Source organism: Triturus cristatus, chromosome 5_2, assembly GCF_964204655.1.
Source record: "Triturus cristatus chromosome 5_2, aTriCri1.1, whole genome shotgun sequence".
Taxonomy (NCBI): Eukaryota; Metazoa; Chordata; class Amphibia; order Caudata; family Salamandridae; genus Triturus; species Triturus cristatus.
Genome location: NC_140588.1, coordinates 481,316,067 through 481,336,745, shown reverse-complemented (window position 1 = coordinate 481,336,745; position 20,679 = coordinate 481,316,067). Strand labels below are relative to the sequence as shown.

The window sequence follows — 20,679 nt, the reverse complement described above, 5'->3', positions numbered from 1 at the left end:
TAATAGGATAATTAATGCATCATTTGAGTCCGCTAGTGTTCCGGACACTTGGAAAATTGCGGCAGTAAAACCTCTCCAAAAAAAGAAAGTTGCTGATCCCAGTACACTTTCTAACCTACGACCAAGTTCATTATTGCCCTGGTTGAGTAACTTGGCGGAAAAACTGGTAAACAAGCAATTGCACGAATTCTTAGCGAAAGAAAATCTTCTTCATCCCAAACAATCTGGCTTCAGACCTGGCCATTCGACAGAATCAGTGCTGCTCCACACATCAGAAACATTAAAATTGGCGTTAGATGAAGGCAGGGATGCAGTACTGATTCTGTTGGACTTATCGGCAGCGTTTGATACCATCTCCCATGCTGTCTTGTTGGATAGATTGGCGAACTATGGCATTACCAATAAGGTATTATCCTGGCTGACATCCTTTTTAGGAAATAGAAGTAGTATTGTCACCCTCGGCCACTATAAGTCGGCAGAGAAACTGAGTCTGTCAGGAGTCCCTCAGGGCTCTTCTTTAAGCCCTACACATTTTAATCTATATATGACCCCGTTACTCACTCTGATCGACTCATTTGAGGTTGAGGCTATTACATATGCAGATGACATCCAGATCATCCTTACCTTAGATAAACATTCCACCAATTCCGAGGAAAAATGTTATCACTGCCTAACAGCAGTTATGAATTGGATGAAGGAGAACCATCTAAAATGTAATAGCCAAAAAACCGAAATTATGTTGTTTGGTAAAACTAATCTTTTTTCACCTAGCCAGTGGTGGTCTGAAAATATGGTTCCTCCACCTAATGTTGCGGATTCAGCTCGGAATTTAGGAATTGTATTTGATCATTCTTTATCCTTCCACAGACAAGCATCGCAAGTAGCAGGCATGTGCTTTCATACAATAAAGACTTTGAGAAAGTTTCTGGACCTTTTGCCTGTTCATGCTAGGAAGGCGGTTGCAGTGGCGCTAGTGCTTTCACGCCTGGACTACTGCAACAGCCTGTATGCGGGTGTAAACAAATCCATCATAAAAAAGTTACAAGTGGTCCAGAACACAGCTGCCAGGATGGTGCTTAGGCTTCCTCGGAGAGCTTCCTCTTCGTCAGCACTTCAATGTCTACATTGGTTGCCCATACATAAAAGAATTCTGTTTAAAATTTTAACTATCATCTGTAAAACTACGAAAGCACTTGGGCCAGTCTATCTTAGCACTCGAATTCAGCCTTACACTACACATCGTTCTCTTCGGTCTTCATCTGGACATTTTTTGGTAGTCCCCCGTTTTCGACTGAAAACAAAAGGGGGTAAAACTTAATCGGTTTTAGGGACAAAGGCTTGGAACAGGCTGCCGACTCAGCTGAGATTGGCGTAAACTGAAGTGCTTTTTAGAAAGCTCTTAAAAACCTGGATTTTCTCTATCAATGATAGTATTGTGTTCTCTCTGCTATCATGCTAATCTTGCCATCTGTTTCTCTATTTCTTTTGTTACCGCTATGTCCTTTGTTTCGGTCTGATAGCGCCAAGATGCTCCCTGGAGTGGACGTAGCGCTCTATAAATAAACTCATTCATTCATTCATCAGGATAAGGCTACTGCCCCCCTCCCACAGGAGAGAGGCAGGATAGGGGGTGTACCCACCCCAGGACAAGGACCCATTGGTCCCTGGCCTTCACCTACCTGTAACACCCCTAAATCTAGTATTTAGGGGCACCCTGAACCTTCCTTCCCCAGATTCCAGATTCCGAAACTACAAGAAGAGCGAGAAGAAAAGAAGACCTGCCCTGCAGCTGCGAAGGAGAGGGAGACACCAACTGCTTTGGCACCAGCCCTACCGGCCTGTTGACCTCGGAACTGCTCCTGCTCCAAACCCTGCATCTCTTGTGGCCAGCAACCTCAGAAACCCCGGAGGACCTGGCTACCTTTGAACTCTGATCCCCTGGGACTCCCATGAGTAGAGGCTCTACTCAGAACCTACCTTTCACCCCTGGCAGCAGCCTGGAACAGCGATCCCAGCCTACTCTGCACCCGCCAAGCCTGGCCGGTGCCGGAGTGAACTAAACCCACGAGGACGACCCCACGGCGACTGTGACCCCGAGTCCGGCGCCCAAGGACCCCCCTCGACAATCCTGAAGAAGCCTGCAGCCTCAGAACAGAGTGCCACCCCAACCGCGATCAAGAGGGTAAGATTTTCCGACACCAAAAGGCACCCCTGCACCCGGCGCCCCACGGCCCTCTGTGTCCAATCCCGGGGTACCTACCTATCCTCCAACTACCCAACTGACCTCTCGAAGTGGTGGTGGCACCTGAAGAGTCCTCGTCCCCGAGCCTGCAGTCTTTTTCCAAACCGGAGATTTCCCATAGAAATCAATTGAGCGCCCGACGGCTCAAAAGCACCCTGCACCCAGCCGCCCGAGTGGCCCTGGCCATGAAAACTCTACTCTAACCTACTTCCCCACTTGCCCTGAGTAAGTGACCAGGAGCCCAGCTACCACAGCCGCTTGGCTTGCCAGACAGCAGCCACCAAACCAGGCCCCCCTATCCCTCATAGGATAACATTGGGCCTAACTCTCTCTGCACCCGGCCGCCCTAGAGCCGCTGAGGGTGAAACAACTATACCTACCTGACCCTGGGAGACCCCTGAGTCTGTGCCCAGAACCTCAACTCTGCCAGTCGAATACTTACCCTGAAACCGCAAACTCTATTTTCCTCATAGGGTAACATTGACTGGCTTTTTCCTGAAATTTCTTCTAAGTGTGGACTTTTGAAATCTTCAAATAATCACCAAAAATCAGCCGAGTGACCAAAACGAATTTACTCACCTGCTCTTAGGTGAGCTCCCAGTGCTGGATCTTGGTGCCCAGCACTGACTCTGAAAAGTACCCACAACTATACTTACCTTTAACTCCTTTTTCTTCCATCGGAAACCATTGACTGTTTTTCTGTGAGATTTCTTTTAAGTGTTGATATCTGCAATTTCTAAATATTCTTCAAAAATCGCATAACATCTGAAAACGTCATTACTTACCTGTTTTGGATAAAGGTCCCAGTACTGAGTCTAGGCACCCATTACTGGATTACAAAAGTAACGATAACCTACTGTACCTGTAACCTAACTTTTCTTCCATAGGGAATCATTGATTGTTTGCTCTGAGTGCTAACTTTTAAAATAGCTAAATATTAGTTAAAAATCATTACCGTACCAAAGTCGACTTTTAACAACTGATTCTGAGAACTGACCCAGGATTGGATCTAGGATCCAGGCCTGGAATTACAAAAGTAATCTAAAAAGTAATCTGTTGCATATAATTTGAATTTATCATTGAGCTCAATGTATTGTGTTTAGAAATAGAGTTGCTTATTGCAACTACTTGTAACTGTTTACTAAAAAGTCTATTGCATATACAAAAGTATTTTTATGAAACATCTGTCGAGAAAGTATATTTTAATTCCAAGTGTTGGTTCTAAAATAAAACAAGCATATATTTTTTTTTTATATACAAGCCATTGGCCTAGAGTTCAGTTATTGAGTGTGTGGAACTATTTGCTGACTGTGTACAACAAATGCCTTACACTGTCCTCTGATACTGCCTTACTGCTCGACCAGGCTACCACTTTGGAGAGTAAGGTTATATCTAACTTTAACCTCTGTTAAACCCTTGGGGTCTGTGGACTCTGTACACCCTGTACCTATTAAGGAACAGTATATACAGAGCCACTTTCTCACACAGTGCTCTCAAACGGTCACATGCTCTCCACAATCTGTCAAATGTAACCCCTCTGTCGTCTTCCATCACTTCTTTCAAGTTCTCTGTCCATCAGTTCTCTGCAGGTTTCTTTTATCTAACACTTTAATTTTTATTCATCTTTTTTTCCATTAAGAACTTTATTGTATCTTGATGTAATTCGGTTCAGTAATTTGCCATAAGTTACCCCTTATTAAAACTGTAATTCTGCTTAAATTATACTCTTGTGCATTGCTGTTTTGCGCTTTGTGATATCTTAAATTGTCACCTGATATTTGAGATGTTAACTTGAAACTGTAGTAAAAGAATCTTTTAGAAACTGTTTCAGTGTATGTTTTGACCTATGTGTTTTTCGTTGTAGGCTTTACTGTCCCCTTCAAGTAGAACTCTGGAGACTAGCAGTACATCATGTGACAGCCCTAAATCTGGAAAGTTCCAGCGGACACGTGTGCCCAGAGCTTCGTCGGGAGACAGTTTAGACTCTGTAGCTGAAGATCATAACTTGCTGTATAGGTAACTACAATTTAAGAGCTTAGTTTGAATCCTTCAATGTGCTTCGAAGGTCAGCATTCATCATATTCATAACCTATTATGCTGATTCGATTTAGTGATTAATAATGAATATTTTGTCTGCATAGTTCCAAAATACAAAGGTTCTGTCTGATCTTGCAAGTAGTGTGAGAGTTGGACCTGGTGTGGCCTGATCTCTTTTTCTGCTTAAGGGGCAACATGCATACAACCTTATTTCATGATGTGCAGGGTACATAAAAACTCTTAGCACATCAGCTCATCTGTATTCCTCAGTGGCTAAAAATTGTCGCAATGTGTTCTTTAGGGCCTTCCTCACTCTGGCAGCAGTAATGGAGGAACTCTAATTTCTTATGTAGAGTATCCAGTTTTGGACATAATGCAGGCAACACCTTCTGTGGAGGACACCAATATGAGCCATGTGTCTATGTATGTGTAATGATGCAGGAATGCTGCTGCTGAGGGCCAGGATATTTATGTAGAGACAAGTGGTGGCATTGAAAACCAAGTGACAGCATCTGGTACTGGTAGTGTCTGAAACCTTCCTTAAACCTGAGGGATTTTAGGTGCTCCTTTAGGATGGGCACCTAAGGGCTCACCAAGAGCACACATTCGTAGCTTTCAACAGCTGTGGTGGGGGTTGGGGGAGGAGAGGAGGGCTTTATTGCCCTTAAAATTATCCTCTCATAATGTCTGTCCTTAATGTCTACTTCAGACATTATGGACAGCCCAACTTGGGCAGACTTGGCCTCGATGGTAGAATCCATAGCAACAGTAACACACAGCCAATCTTTGCTATTTTAATGACACTGGTAAGTTTTATTTCACTGAATTTACTGGTGGTAGTAGACCTACCACACAAACGTGGAGTCGGCCACCTTTGACCATGCAAGAAAGAGGTTTGCTGAGAGGTATTTTCTGACCAGTGCAACCTACATGGCAGTGATTTGACTGTGGATGTATGCCTGTCTTCTGTATGAACTTGTGTCGAGACATGCAACATATTCTTGCTATCCAAGCAGTGGTTAATTACTTTATCTTTAGCCACAAACTTTAAGTGCTAGTACTTGAGACAGGACCACAGCTGCATAGCTGGACTTGCAGTCATTACCCTGGCGTACATGTCAAAGAGGTCCCTGGATGTCGGCAGTTTCTGTTCCACAGCTTCCTTATCCAGGTCGAACATAAGCCAGTGATCTCCTTGTGTGTAGTCTAGGAGCAAGAAGGTCGAACTAGTGCCAGAGATGAAGACTTGATGGCCTGATGGCATCATGTTATTTGTATAGTGACCACCCCCATTGTTATTGCATGTTAGGTCATTTTATATCTGAAGGGTCATTCATATTCTACTGGGTGTGCCAGTGTCTCGATGAACAGCACCTTGAAATCCTTCCCCATGATGGTTTTATAGCATCCGGTGGGATGAAGGATGTCCTGTTCTGCATTACTTCTCTCAGTTGGAAGGTCTGGCTGGGTGAGTGTGAGAAAGAAAGTGGCTCTGTGTATACTGTTCCCAAATAGGTACAGTGTGTACAGAGTCCACAGTCCCCAGAGGTTTGGCAGAGGTTAAAGTTAGATATAACCTTACTCTCTAAAGTGGTAGCTTGGTCGAGCAGTAAGGCAGTATCAGAGGACAGTGTAAAGCATTTGTTGTACACACTCAGTCAGCAAATGGTCGCACACACTCAATAACTAACTCTAGGCCAATGGTTTATATAAAAAAAATAGATGGCTGTTTTATTTTAGAACCAACAATAGGTACCAAAATATACTTTCTCAGAATGAGATGCTTTAGTTAAATACTTTTGCAATATGCAATTGACTTTTGTAGGTAATAATTGCAGGTTGTTGCAATAGGCAACACAATTTCAAGCGCAATAATACATTGAGCTCACTGGGAGTTTTAAGTTATGTGCACTTGATTACTTTTAGGATTACTTTTCTAACTCCAGTACTGGATTCTAGATTCAGTCCTGGGACAGTTCTTGGAAACAAGTGAGTAAATTCGGTTAAGTTACTGTTGTGATTTTTAAACAATATTTTGCTATTTCAAAAGTTGACAATTAGAAACTTTTTCTGATCAAATTACCAATGTTATCCTATGGAAGGAAATTCACTTAGCAGGTAAATGGGGTTATGGGTACTTTTGCTAGGTCAGTGTTGGATCCTGGATCCAGCTCTAGTGTACCACCTGTAAGCAGTTGAGAAACTGCGTTTAAGTTATACAGGTGATTTCTAAGGAATATTTCTAAGTTTGCAAAATCGACCCTTAGAAGAAGTTTCATAGAAAAACAGTCAATGATTCCCTATGGAAGAAAATTCAAGTTACGGGTAAAGTATGTTCTCGTTACATTTGTAATCCAGTACTGGGCTCCTAGGCTCAGGGCTGGAACATCTATCTAAAACAGGTAAACATTTACGTTTTCACAGTTGGTACGATTTTTAAAGAATATTTGTAGTTTGCAAAAATCGACACTTATAAGAAATTTCACAGAAAAACAGTCGATCTCCTATGGGAGAAAATGGAGTTAGAGGTAAGTACGGTTGTGAGTACTTTGCAGGGTCAGTGCTGGGCACAAAGTTTCAGCATTGGTCTCTCTCCTAATCGCAGGTGAGTGTTTTCGTTACTCGTTATTTTAAAGTTTAGAAACTCCACACTTTGAAGAAATATCAGAGAAAACCAGTCAATGTAATCCAATGGAAGAAAAGTGGGTTATCTGCTTTTGGATAACTACTCGACTGCCAGAGTTAAGGTTCTGGGCACAGACTCAGGGGTCTCCCAGGGTCAGGTAAGTACAGTTGTTACACCCTCAGTGGCACAGGGGCAGACCGGTGCAGAGTGAGTTGGGCCCAATGTTATCCTATAGGAGGCAGGGGGGCCTTGGTTGGTGGCTGCTGACTAGCAGGCCACGCGGCTGTGGGAGCTGGGCTCCTGGTCACTTGCTAAGGGCAAATGGGGAAGTAGTTAGGAGTAGAAGTTGCACTGGCAGGGTGCATTTGAGCCTTCGGGTGCTCAATGGATTTCAATGGGAAAGCTCAAGGACGAACAAAGGCTGCAAGTTCGGGGACGAAGATTCTTCAGGTGCCACCACCACTTCGAGACGTAAGTTGGGTAGTTGGAGGATAGGTAGGTACCCATGAGTCGAGCACAGGGGGCCGCCGGGTGCAGGGGTGCCTTTTGATGTCGGGAAATCTTACCCTCTGTTGATCGTGGTTGGGGGGGTCCCCGGTTCGGAGGCTGCAGGCGTCGGGAGTGTCGAAGGGGGTCCTTGGGTGCTGGATTCGGGGTCACAGTCGCCAGGGGGACGTCCTCTGGGTCTTTGTCCACTCCAGCCCAGGTCAGGCTTGGCGGATGCAGAGTGTGCAGGGTTCGAGGTTCTGGGCTGATGCCAGGGGTTAGATACTTACTTTGAGCAGAGCCACTGCTCGTGGGAGTCCCAGATGCTCAGGGTCCCAAGGTAGCCAAGTCCTCCGGGGTTTGTGAGGTTACTGGCCACAGGAGGTGCCGGGATTTAGCAGGAGCAGTTTCGAGGGTCAACAGGCCGGTAGGGCTGGGGCTAAAGCAGTTGGTGTCTTCCTCTTCTTAGCAGCTGCGCGGCACGTCGTCTTTCTTCTTGTTCTTCTTTGCTTGTTTGGAATCTGGAGAAGGAAGGTTCAGGGTGCCTCTAAATACTAGATTAAGGGGCGTTACAGGTAGGTAAAGGGCAGAGACCAATGGGTCCCTGCCATGGGGTGGGTACACCCCCTATCCTGCCACTCTCCTGTGGGAGGGGGGCAGTAGCCTAGTCCTGATTCGGCAGGGCCTCCCATCTTCAAGATGGCGAGCGCCCAGAGATGTGCATCACCTCGCCTCCCGCACCTGAGGGGTGGGGTTGGCAGGCTGGCACATCCCCTGTCCTTATTTGGGGTTTCCGGCCAGTCTTCCCGCCAGAGTGGGGGTCAGAACCGGTGGGGGCCAGTTTGCTGGGTACAGCAAGTGGCCTGGAGAAGCTCACAGAGGCGGCATGCCTTTGAAGCTTCCCCCTGCCCATCCTGGGCGAGGAGACCTAGCACCTCGCCCAGGATGTGGATTTTTGCAGCCCCAGGAGAGCAGGGGCTCTCCACCCAGGGGTCCAGCAACATGTCTGGGCAGCCTCCCAGACCAGACGTGGAGGGTAGGTTAGGTTTCAGGGGGCATCTCTAAAATGCCCTCTGTAGTGCTTTGTACATTAAATCACACACTGGCATCAGTGCGGGTTTAATGTGCTGAGAAGTTTGATACCAAACTTCTTAGTCTTCAGTGTTGCCATTATGGTGCTCTGGAGTTCGTGTTTGACGAGCTCCCAGCACCATGTACTCTTAAATGGCAGCACTGCACTTACAGTGCCCAGGAATGGACCTGGGTACTGTAGGGGCAAAAGGCTCATGCTCCTGTGCCCACACCACTGGCATAGGGCACCCAGCTAGAGGGGTGGCTGATGTATGCTAGGGCAGTGTAGGTTGCGGGCATGGCACACAGGGATGTGTGCCATGTCGACTTTGGGTTTTGTCTTGTACCTGGACACTCAGCCTGCAAGGCAGTGTGTTTGTGTTAGGGTACAGGGCCTCTAAGGGTGGCACAATAAGTGCTGCAGCCCTTAGAGGCCTTCCCTGGTTACAAGGCCCTGGGTACCTAGGGTACCATTTACCAGGGGCTGACATGTGGGCAAGGTCTGCCAATTTGGGTTTTAGGGAAGGAATATCGGCCCTGGGCACCTGATTGGCAGGAGCCCAGGGCACACTCCTTCAAAGCACAGTCAGCAATTCAGCAAAAAGTGGGGGCATACCATGCAAGTAAGTTGGCACTTTCTCACAGTGAGGCAGTCACTGATCTGAAACATCTACCTCCGAATGGCAGGCTGATGCCATAGGGACCAAGTGGGGCAGTCACCTGGACCCCATGGTCAGTGTTGCTGCTTGGCTTGACCAGTGACGTTTTCTGATCCTGTGGCCTAAGACCACAGCACAGGAGACTCGGGGCTGGCTGCCCTCGAGGAATAGGGTGCATCATAGGAACTTTAGGCAGACGGTTTCTATCTTCAAACTTAAGGCTCTGAGCGTCTCAAATAGTTGAAACCGAAATGTAGATTGCATTGATGGAAATCCTGCCTCCCACCTCCAAATCCTGTGCAACTGCAGCTCATGGTAGTCTGTGGCAAGATGAGCAGCTGGTAACAGATCTTTGTGAGGAGCTGGGATCAATTGCCCCAAAGAGGGTGCTCTGCTTCCAGGCTCTTCACGCACACCTTCATTGGACCATGACAATATGGTTTGTCTGGAACAAATATTTGAACGTGGTGCTTTTACCCTCTCCAGGTTTGCTTGCTCCACTTGGAAAGTGGCTGCAAGGGTGACCTCCAAGGAAGATGGTAGAGAGGGCCCTGTGAGGATTGCCTCACTTTCCAGAATGGTGCCATCTTGCTCCTGGTGATGAAATCCGAGGTATTTTTCAAATGGCCCATCTTTACTTTGAATACAAGCCAGTCGTTTCCAAAGGGACGTCATAACGATGGTGGTACACTGAATGCCCCACAGGTTATGCAGGTGAGTAGCTGCAGACAGCTGATGACAGTGCACTGTGCACATGGTTTAAAGCTGTGGAATGAGCTACCCAATCTGAAAGGAGACAAAGGGCAAATGAGCAAAATTATGGATATAAAAAGACATAAGAATCGGGATTAAGCTCTGTGAAAGCAATATGTTGAGCAAAAGAGAAGCAGTTTAAAATCCACGATCTTTGCCAGGAAAAAGGGATGGGGTGAATATGCAAGCAAGTATGGGAGCATGTTGCCTGCGACCTGTGCGAGGCTCTGTATACAAACGGATATAGGAGCAATTCGGGATGCCACCACTAGGTGGCAGAGACAACCATTGGTTGAGATCGAGAGCCAGAATGCAAGAGGACTGTTTCTTTTTAGCTCTCGCCAGATCCAGCGCATGTGCTGGTCTGGCTGAGACATTTAGTGTTCGGGTTTTCAAAGTGCTGCCACACGGCCTAGCGCTTGCGGAGCCTGCTCGCCCGCAGCTTTCAGAGCCCGAGGCGCCAACTGGAGCTTTCACTTTCGCCAGCTTTCGCACCACTCGCGGCTGCGTCACTTTTTTTTTCCTTTGCGTGCTTGTTTCACTTTGGCATAATCGTTGCACCCTTTTAATTTTAAAAGTAAAGCGCCGGTGACGCGATTGTCGCAAAAATTAAGAAATAGATGTTTTTTAATATTTGTTTACTTTTGCAGCAATTGCGGCACCGGCGCTTTACTCATGGTTAAAGGTAAAGCACCGGTGCCGCGATTGCTGCAAAAGTAAAGAAATATTTAAAAACATCTATTTCTTTATGCAAGTGCTCAAACCCAAAGACCGAGATTACGTTATTGAAAAAAGTTGTCAACTGTATAATTTATTCTACACCCTATTAGACATAAGTTTGCGTCCAAAAGTATCACAAGGACGCTACGCCAGGGTCCAACTGATCACCGACTGCCGAGCAATCAATAAAGCATTCAGTATTAGTGCTTGAGAGCAGCACTGATCGCAGCAGCTGCTTATTTACTTGGGTGCATCTAAAATATCAAAATTATGATGGAATGAATCAGTTGGTGACCCAAAGCAGGCCTGCCAAGTATCACGCAACGGGCGTGACACTAACGCATTTCAGTGTGGTGTTTCGCATCACCGCACTGAAATGCATTGTCACGCATTTTCAAATGGCACGGTCTCTCTGCTGTACCAGCCGCGCTACCCAGACTGCTAGCGCGCGACGGTGTTCCGTCGTTTTTCACTCCCTGTCTATATGTGCTCCCCCTCGCTTTTGCGCATGCGTGTCATCGTACACATGCCTACTATGGAATTTGATGTATTTTTAAGTTCCCCTTGTTTGTCCGTTTACTACGCAATTTTTCATTAATTTTGAAGCTCTCCGCGGCAGCAGTACTTGCAGTACTTTTTTGATCTTTCCTTCTGGTTTGCGGGCACCGTCGCAGTTATGGCAGTCGCAGCACTGTCTGCCTGCTCATTGGACCTTCATCTTGTGAGCCCACAGTGAATTCAATTAATCATGATCACCGAGCTCACGTCATGGAGTCAATGACCGGCAGTTGCAAAGGCCTCCCGGGACAGTCTGTCACTGGCGTGCGCAGCAGACTCTGAAAACAGCCCTGGACTAAGGAAGGAGGCGGGCAGCTAACAACTCCTAAGTACCAGCCACCCGAGTTTTGAATCGCACCATGCTGCTGAAGTGCCGAACTTTAAACCCGTTTCGATTACAGTTGTTCCCAGTTAATAAGCTCTTGTTTCCGTGTTTTGAAAACACTTGCCTCCGATATTCGTTGTCTGTTTTTGCTCTTACAGTGCGAAACTGCACCAAAGAAGCGCTTTAAAGTAGCACCTGTCACGTGGCATTGGACACAATCCGTTTTTAGAGCCCGGGCAGATTGGGTGATTTGGCCAGAATTACAGAATGTTTTGCAGGTTCATCCTCATTGGTGCATTGTACAGACTGGGTCATGATGCCTTAAGATTCGGAAAGCTTAAGGTGCTTTGCTCTGGGCTGATTAGTAGAGTTGCGATGCTGCGCAGCTACAGGTAAATAAAGAGATGAAATATGTAAATAAGATAGTTTGGGAGGAGAAGGGTTTTTAGCAATGTGCTTGTTACAACGTCTACAGTCGGTAATTTGCCTGCTCTATGAGGCTTCATTCAGCCCGAGTTTCTGTTGCATATACCTTGTCACAAATTTGAGGTGAGTAAAATATGCATAGAGAACAGACCCTAATCAAACCGGAGACTGATTTGTGAAGCCAAAATGGCTTCATTGTACTAATTGCCTCCTGCCTACAATGCCTCTGCTTTAATATGGGAGTGCTGGCTCACAGGTATGTGTGTACACATTTAGAGATAATACTGTGTGTGTATTGTACACGGGATGCCATGTGTGCAGGTGCACATTCACAAAGATAGAGAAGGTGCAGGTTTCGTGGTAATCTCACATGTGCAGCGATGGCAGGAGTATGAGTGCAAATTCCTCGATAATCTCAGGTGTGTAGATTTCGATTCACAGATTTTAGTCTGTGAGTACATATAAATTAGAGAATGTAAATTCGGTGCATTGCAGGTGAATGAGCGCAGATTACGAGTGCAGATAGTGAGTTTGCCGCTGCAAGTACCATGTGAGCAGAATTGACTGACAGTGACTCCTCCGCGAGTACACTTTAGTTTTCACCATTTAATACTTTGCCCACCTCGCCCAGCCAACAGTGAAATGCCACTCTGTGTGCCGCCAGTTTGCTGCCTGTCCTCATGGTGAACATTGGGAGATCAGACGATCTTTTACAGTCCTCTCTGCTGAGGCAGGATCGCAAAAGATCTGACTGCCTCGGTACCGTGCTTAAAGACTGACAACTTTTCACTGTTTAAAAATAGGCCCTCTTGAACTCCAAAGGAAGAGAGGTTGTAATTTTTGATATTTGTTTCCCTCATCTTCTTTGCTTGATTTTGCTCGCAAGAAAGTGTCACTCATAGTTTTTGAAATGTCACTCATAAATACAGTGAAATTATGAAAATGTCACACATACCAATCTGAAACCTTGGCAGCTATGCCAAAGCCCTTGCTGGCAGTAAGCAGAATTGTTTTAATATAAAAGAGCATTTTACTAATTTACAACAGGTATCTTAGGGGCCCTGCACTTGACCTTAACATAAAGTCTCACAGTCTGAATCCTCAACCACATGACTACAAGAGAAGCTTCGTCACATATCTCTTAAAATCTATATAACTCATGCCAATGTAATCCATAGAAACGGCGGGTACCTCCTAAAAGCCCTCAATGCATAAATGAGGTATCGGGGTGCATTTCATAAAGTGTACTTTGATGTGTAGCGATCCCTACATTGGAAAATGTAACCATACTACTTTGTTCCTAAGTAGCTCTTGTGAAAGGGTGACCAGGCATCATGGATTTTCCTCAGAAGTCACATGTTTTATCATCATCTGTCCTAGCAAATTCCACTTAATTCAGAAAATGTCCAATTGCACCTAGAAAGCAAGTTTTTGTGTGTCTCATTGTAGGGTTAGTTAGCAGACATATCAGAAATAAATTTCATCAACACACATGGCACCCTGTGTAACAGTTGCATTTAAATTATTTTCCTTAGTGCCTTGTCTGTTTTCTGTGTTGCTGAGGCCTATCTTTTAAGTCATTCTGTGCCTTTCGGTGGATGTGAAATTATAGTACTACTTTTTTTTGTTCAAGTTTTTATTGGTTTAACATCTGGTCGCACTATCTTGTGAACACATCTGCAGTTTTACAGCCCGCCTTATAAACCGTTGCCGAGGTTATTCACACCCAGCCGTAGTTACATTTGCATGTCAAGCAAAGCTTCTCCTTTAAAGTTAGTCATGGCACGTCAATGGATGGGTTAGTTATAATGTTTATTATCTATCGGATATGCCTGAGAATTTGAGTATTATACTGCAGATGGCCATTGTGGGCATTTTCAATACATAACGAGTGGCTCGTATTCAATCCGTAAACTTGAAAACATGGCCATTACCAAAGGCTGGCAAGACAAATCAATTAACCTCAAAGTGTCACCTGGAAAGCATGATCTTTTTCACGTATTTTAGGTTCCCAACATAGAATTTCATGGGTGATATGCAGTATAATACCGACCAAAACATGTCTAAACCCTCCCAACCGTGTGTTGCATCGCCCACCCCGCCCCCGTTTGAATTTGAACATAGCGGGAGGACTGTATCATGGAAGTCGAACCTGCAATGTTTACAGGTACTGCAAATGAGAAGGAATCCTTGCAAAAATAGGAATGTTTCAAGACTAAACCGGCTCCTAAGAGCAACCATTTTGAATGGGTATGGTGTACTGCTCTGCTAGCCTTTAGGACATCCAGTGCAAACAAATGCAGTTCCGGTCCGATGGTGGGCAACCAAACCATTTGATCAACAATGTCATGAATTAAAGATTATTTGTAATAGAATGACCGCCACCTCAAACAAAGGAAAGCAGCGTGAACAGACACACTGTGCCCAGCACGGGAAGTCGTAAACACAAATAGACAGCTGAACACCACAACCCTTGCAAGAAGCTGAACACTACGATGCCAGAAAGAATTTCAGGCTTATTAGGGGTGATTAGTTTGGGATTCAATTAAACTCTGTGCTCCTGACAGACCTTCTGAACTTTGCATGTGGTTAGTTCCTGCATGAAATGGTTCAGACAGGCTACAAACACATGGCTTTAAATGTGCCCAGAGTAATCACTCTTTGTTTAGATTGAATTCAGTATTTCCTTACTTCACTTTTGTGCTATCTACATATGATATGCACTTTCGGTCTGTAGGCTTGACCTTGGTTTATATAACTCAGAAGCTAGAGGCATGTTATAATTTTTCACTCTTGAAATCTCATTCTATTTTATATCGATCACACTACACATGGTGACTACATCTTTTTCTCTGTCTTCATTCTTCTTGACTTTAGACTAGTTATCCAATTTTATTTCATTTATATAGATAATTCTTTGCATGGTGATAACATCTTCCTATTTTTCATTCTTTCTTTTAGTTATTCTATCTTTTTAGCTGCTATTGTTCCATCTTTAGAGGGGCCCAGTGATCTGTCTGCGCGAAGGGTGTGCATGCAGAAGTCTTCTGACTGGGCTCCAGTTAGTCTTCATTAACTACTTTTTTCATTTTTTTTCATATTAATATGCTACAGGCACCATGATTAGCACTTATTAAAGCCTGGTGTACCCTGTGCAGTCGGCTACCCAGTCAACCCATACGTCCCTCCCAACATGAAGTACTCAAGCCGCTTGTTTGGAGTATTAAGAGTAACGAACTATAAAGCACAGCACAGAGGGCACACCACTTTTATACCTCAAACGTTTTTTGCAATCTATATTTAGCTTAAACTAGCTTAGGTACATTATGTGACTTGCCCAGAACCACAATGCTTTGAGCTGAAGCTGGGACATGTTTTTAAACGTCCTGTTAACTAACACTTGTCCTCCTTTCCTACCGTCCTGTTTTCACTGCCTGCGATTGCTTGTAACTTTCTATGTAGAGGTCCGTGATGCAAGATTGATTTACCAAAAACTTTAATGTCTTTAATGGCTAATGTAATGGATAATGTGCTGCATGACTAAACACTTATAAGGTCCAAAAAGCGAGACCTATTGGCTATGCCAATGCTTGTTCTTGCTTTTACTCCATGCTCATCTACTTGTCAGTGCTCACCACTACCACCAGTAACAACTGTGCAAATAGTTTTAAATGCTATTGCTCCTAGCCAAAAGCCTCTTTAAAATTACTGTTTTGTGCTGAGGTTTCACAAGGAAAGACTGCAGTCTGATTCTCACACATGCATATGCAATTTTTTTTATTCAGTATTGATGCATATCGATCTCAAAGATTCAAAGAGGTTGACCGCCCTCAAATTAAACAAATGATTGTTCGCAAAGAAGATGTCCGTTCTAAAATGGAAGAAAAAAGGACTGCAAGTACTGTGAATATCAAACAGAAGATGAAGGTATTATTTTTAAAATTTTCCTATTTATTCCAATTTTGCATGTGTTCAAGAATTGCACTATCATTTTAACGCCTCAGATGTTGAAACAAAAACATTCAAGTAATCTTTGGGATGTAAATTTTTTTTCTTACTCCGCGTAGGCATGGGGGCTAATGCTTCTTTAGTGTTAGAGTGCAGGCTACCAACTGGGTGTGAAGTCTCCCAATGCATGTTGCTTGAAGGTTCCAGACAGTCTTAAATTCTTCAAATTATATTGCATATGCCCAAATGCTCTTGTTCAATATGGGCCCCGTTTCATTCTTTGGTATTTTGTCAGTTGCTCATCGAGCGTTTGTTTGGACACTGATTTGAGTGTCCCTAATGAGGCGGTCTGACACTGAACAAGAGTGTTTAGGCATATGCAATTTAGTTTGGATCGATGGACTGTTATGTTACCCATTGAAGAATTAAGAATGGAAGATATACTTTGAATGCCCTGAAGAAGTTCATAGTCGTGAACTAAATGCATTGAGTGTTGTAGGTGTAAGGTTTGAAATTTGAATAACAAGAATTTAAGACTTCTGCTCGTTCTATGCTCTCCAAGGTTCTCCAAGTCTTAAAACCACTGTCTGGCGGTCAGTGGGTTTTGTTTGTGTGTGTCCCTTCTCTGTCTCTGTCCAAGTTTATGTAGCACTGTCTCCATGTCTCACTGAGAATGCCTGTGATTCCTTGCTAGTGTCTAGGACTCTCTTCCCGTGTCCCACTATTTAGTGCATTGCCTGTTCCATGCTACTGTGTTTGCATGCCCTGGCCCTACCTGCACAGGTCATGCATTTAAAAGTACTCCTGAGACCCGAACAGGCACCTGATTATTTTCCTTGGTTGTCCATATTTCATCTGAGTAAAGCAACCATAGTGTTCAATGGCATTGCAAGAAATCCATATGGTGTCCTAGATGGCAAGTAAACTTTTTGGCGTCCTCTTCTCCAACTTTGGTCACACTTAATTGTTTGTGAAGGAAAGTGGATTATTTTTTTAAACATCTGTTAATCCATCATAGAACAAAAGCCTACTTAACAGTGGCACTGTGCAGAATACATTTCTTAACAATCCTTACAAATTACACCCGGAAAATAGGGCTCACAGGTAAAAAGCCATGAGAACAGAAAACCCATGTCATGCTCTGTCATCATTATCACTTTACTGAATGTCCAAAGCATCCGATCTCCCCCGTGAGACATTACCATGTAATAACGTCACAATCTCCATGAGGTTTAGTTGGGTTTCTTTAAGAAAACCTTCTATCCTGGGTAGCTGAGGCACAGAGCAGCCAGGCTTAAGCAAAGGAACAAGTGTAAAGTATTTAAGAGTGTCTAAACAGGTAAGTTAGAAACACAAGAAAAATCTATCCAATTTATAAAAATAGGGTATACTTTCATCTTTAAAAAGACCCTAAATTGACAAATTTATTGAGGGAAACTGGAGATGGGAATATTGTAAGGTAAGTAAAATAACTTTGATTTAGTCTGTGAATGCAATAAATTGTTGCAAGAGGTTTATAGCCAACTGGCATAAACGCCTAGTAGAAAACTCTTGTTGAGGGCCAGCCACAGGGACCACTCTGGTCCAGGGGAACAGTTACCTGTCTCTTTCAGCAGTCTTAGGATCCACTGTTCAAATTTCTTCTTTTAGCATGATCCAGTCAAGAAGTGGCCCGGATGCTGCAGAGGTGTGGTAAGTTTCTGCGGTCACCCTGGTATCCCCAAGAGTCAGGTTGTAGTTTGCTCCAGGTCCAGTTGCCACTGATTTCCCAGTTGCAGTGTTGTTTAGCACTTCCTTGTATACGGGGGGCTCTTTTTTGGTCGTCCACTAGAGTCCGCTTCAACGTCGGCCATGAGTTCCATGAGTGGAGGGACACCTTGGGCAGGTTAGGACTCGGTCTCCGAGCAGGGACTTTGGCAGCAGACCCTCGGGAGTGCAGGCTTTCTTTAGCTTTTGTGTCCCTGGTTCTGAACAGAGGGCAGACCAATTAGCTGTTGGAGTAACTTCCATACTGGCACCAGTGAATTTCTTTCCCCTGGGTGGCTGCAGCAGGCGAAGTCCTCTTTGCAGGTCCCTCACGTGCAATCCAGTCTTTGTTTCAGCCTCTCTTTTCTGGGTCCAGGAAGCTCAGGGTAGTCCTCCTGTTTTCTTTCCAATTCAGTAGTGATCAGAGTTCTTATGCCAATTTCAAGTTTGTGGGTGGGGAGGACTCACTAGCCAAATAGAGCTGCTATTCCTACAGTTCAACCCTACTTACTTTAACATCAGTAATATGATACGTTGGATGTTTGGTGGCCCCAAATGGAAGTTAGCTCTTAGTGCGTGGCCTAGAGTAACTCCATGTTAACTAATGGAGCCACAGGCCTTCCTAGATTGAGAATGAGTTTTCATTGTCAGGCCATGTAAAGTTTAAATTCAACATGTCCTCCTTATTAATATCAGGCACCCTCCCTTCTGGGCTACTAGGTCTTAACTTGGGTGTGACTTACAGGTATTAAAAAAAGAAAGGTCTGAGAATGGCCAGGCTGTTCCTTTGCCATGCAGAGTTTGGTAGCTTAGAAGCTCATTAACTAGGCTCAAATGGTTTCTCCTTGAGCAATATTTCTACATTCCCACTGTAGTGGTGGCATAATTAAGTGCTGCAGTCCACTAATGACATTTTAGCTTATTAACCCTGGGTGATTTATGTACCATCTCCTAGGGACATATGGGTTAGTTCAATATGCCAATGAAAGATTAGCTAATTGTAGAGACAGCTCATGCACAGAGGCTTGGACAGCATGAACCTGTGCTCTCCCAAGTAAAAAAAGCTAGAAAAATCTAGCAAGAATGGAGTGTGACCCTACAAAAAGGTGACTGTGTAGAAATTAGTATTCAGTGCTGGGTAACACAGTATCACATTCATTTAAAAAAGTGGTCATCTTATCTCTTCTTGTGTATCCCCTCTTGAACACTTGGGTCCTAGGGCTATTGTGTGTATTCTCTGCTTGTGTACAGAAGTCAAAGAAATCTAACTATTTGGTGTTTCGGTCTCGTCAATTGATTGTGGACCTGTCCTTCATCAACATATATTTTAATACCCAGGATATTTTCAGCATTTTAACATGCATGTCTTGATTTCTAGCTGATGTTGTGAAAAAAAAAAGTATGAGAGGCATCTGTCCCATATTGCATTTGAAGAAACATTTTTGTTGATTCTTATAACATTTTGGGTTAATAGTTCTTCAAAATATTTGCAGCAGAATCTATGCTGTCCTTGGTTTCATTTTCAATTTGTAGAAGCAGTTGTCAACCAACTTCTACAGAAAACTAAAAATAATAATGAGACCTGTTTCTGTCACTTACGAGCATGTTTCAGCCACTCCTCTTCATCAGTTGGCCTGTTTTTCTCAGTTCTCTTCCACCCACTACAGCATTGGGCAATGGGTGAGTCCAAGTCAGACATTGGTTATCTTCACTGTGAATGATTGTGTTCCACTCTTTCACAAGGCGCATGTCCGCACACAAAGTAGTTCATTCAATGCCAGGGACTACTATGGCAATGTGGGAATTTTGAGACAAAAGATATTCTCAGTCTGTCAGGTTATCACTGGTAGGTCCCCCACCAGACGTCTGTCCTTATAACCTCTGGTTCAAGCATCCACACCTCCTCCGGATCCACACCAGTTCCACCATGGTGACCCCACCAGTGCCAAAAGATGACAAAATGCCCACACCGATGCCAGGCGCCAGATCAATGTTGGCCTGAAATCGACCGATGTTACACAACTAGAATACGAAAATGTAACTCGGTATTATGCAGCCTGATTCTAGTCCAGTGCTTCTACGCAACTGTCAGAAGAGGCTCCATTCTCATTTTGGTTCCGACTCTGATCCTATGCCAGAACAGTAGGCACCACAAGATACTGATGATGATAGTCCATCCTTCCTCCTTTATACTGTTGATTGCTTATACTTCAATTACAAAATGTGCTTGCCCCTGAAATGGAGCTCGACTGGTCACAAATGGAAAAAGTGCCTTATTTACGGTGATTGTTGCGAGAGCATCTGAAGTTCTAGATTTTAATCTCTTCATTGATACTTAGATAAGTGTTCTGGTGGACATTCGCCAACCTTAATCAGTGACATCAAAGCCTGTTCTCCCATTCAATGATGCAGTCACGGATGCATTATGGCTACGTTGGCAGAACTGTGTTATCTGCCCAGGAATCAGCAAATAGTCGGGCGACACAGGCCTGCATCTGGGGATCCAAACTTACCAAGCACCCCAACTCCAAAAAGTCTTATTGTGCAGGAGCCAACCAGTCAAGTTCGAGATAGAGAACCAAATAGATTGATGCTTTGTGCTCTACGGTCTCTTGATGCAGTTTCCCTGTCATCCTGCAACATGCAAGCCTTATGGCCACTGTGATTTTTCTGGTGATCCAAGAGAAACCTAGGGCGTCTATGGCTCGACTATCCATTGTGGGCAAGATGGCGGTAAAATGTCATCAGCACAGATCTAGACATCAGTTTGCATTGGCAGAGGGCTGTTGGTATCCATGTTGTGCTTCACTGGCACGTCTGAATGAGGTCAACCAGATTTTCTGGCGATGTGGAGGCAATGCTCTTGGCCATTCCTTTTGATGGTTCTAGACTTTTTAAAGAAAAGATGTATGGTTTATAAACAGTAGGATCGCAGTGTGTTCCTTGCAGCTTTTGACTCTTACGAAACATTTCCTCTAACAACTCTGCAACTTTAAGCTAATACAGGGGGGGTTCATCTATAGAGCATGTCAACCTTCTCAGACAGCCCAGTACCTTTGGGGCTGCAAAAGTGACACTGGGA

General features: G+C 44.4%; 1 protein-coding gene across 2 annotated transcripts in view; it reads left to right on the top strand.

Moving 5' to 3' along the window:
- Window positions 1–20,679, top strand: part of ANLN (anillin, actin binding protein) — a 279,002-nt gene that overhangs the window by 136,347 nt on the left and 121,976 nt on the right. For both annotated transcript variants that reach the window (XM_085607473.1, XM_085607472.1), the window contains exons 11-12: window positions 4,107–4,258; window positions 15,689–15,830. In XM_085607473.1, coding sequence (XP_085463599.1) covers window positions 4,107–4,258; window positions 15,689–15,830 — 294 coding nt within the window. The remainder of the gene's footprint in view (window positions 1–4,106; window positions 4,259–15,688; window positions 15,831–20,679) is intronic.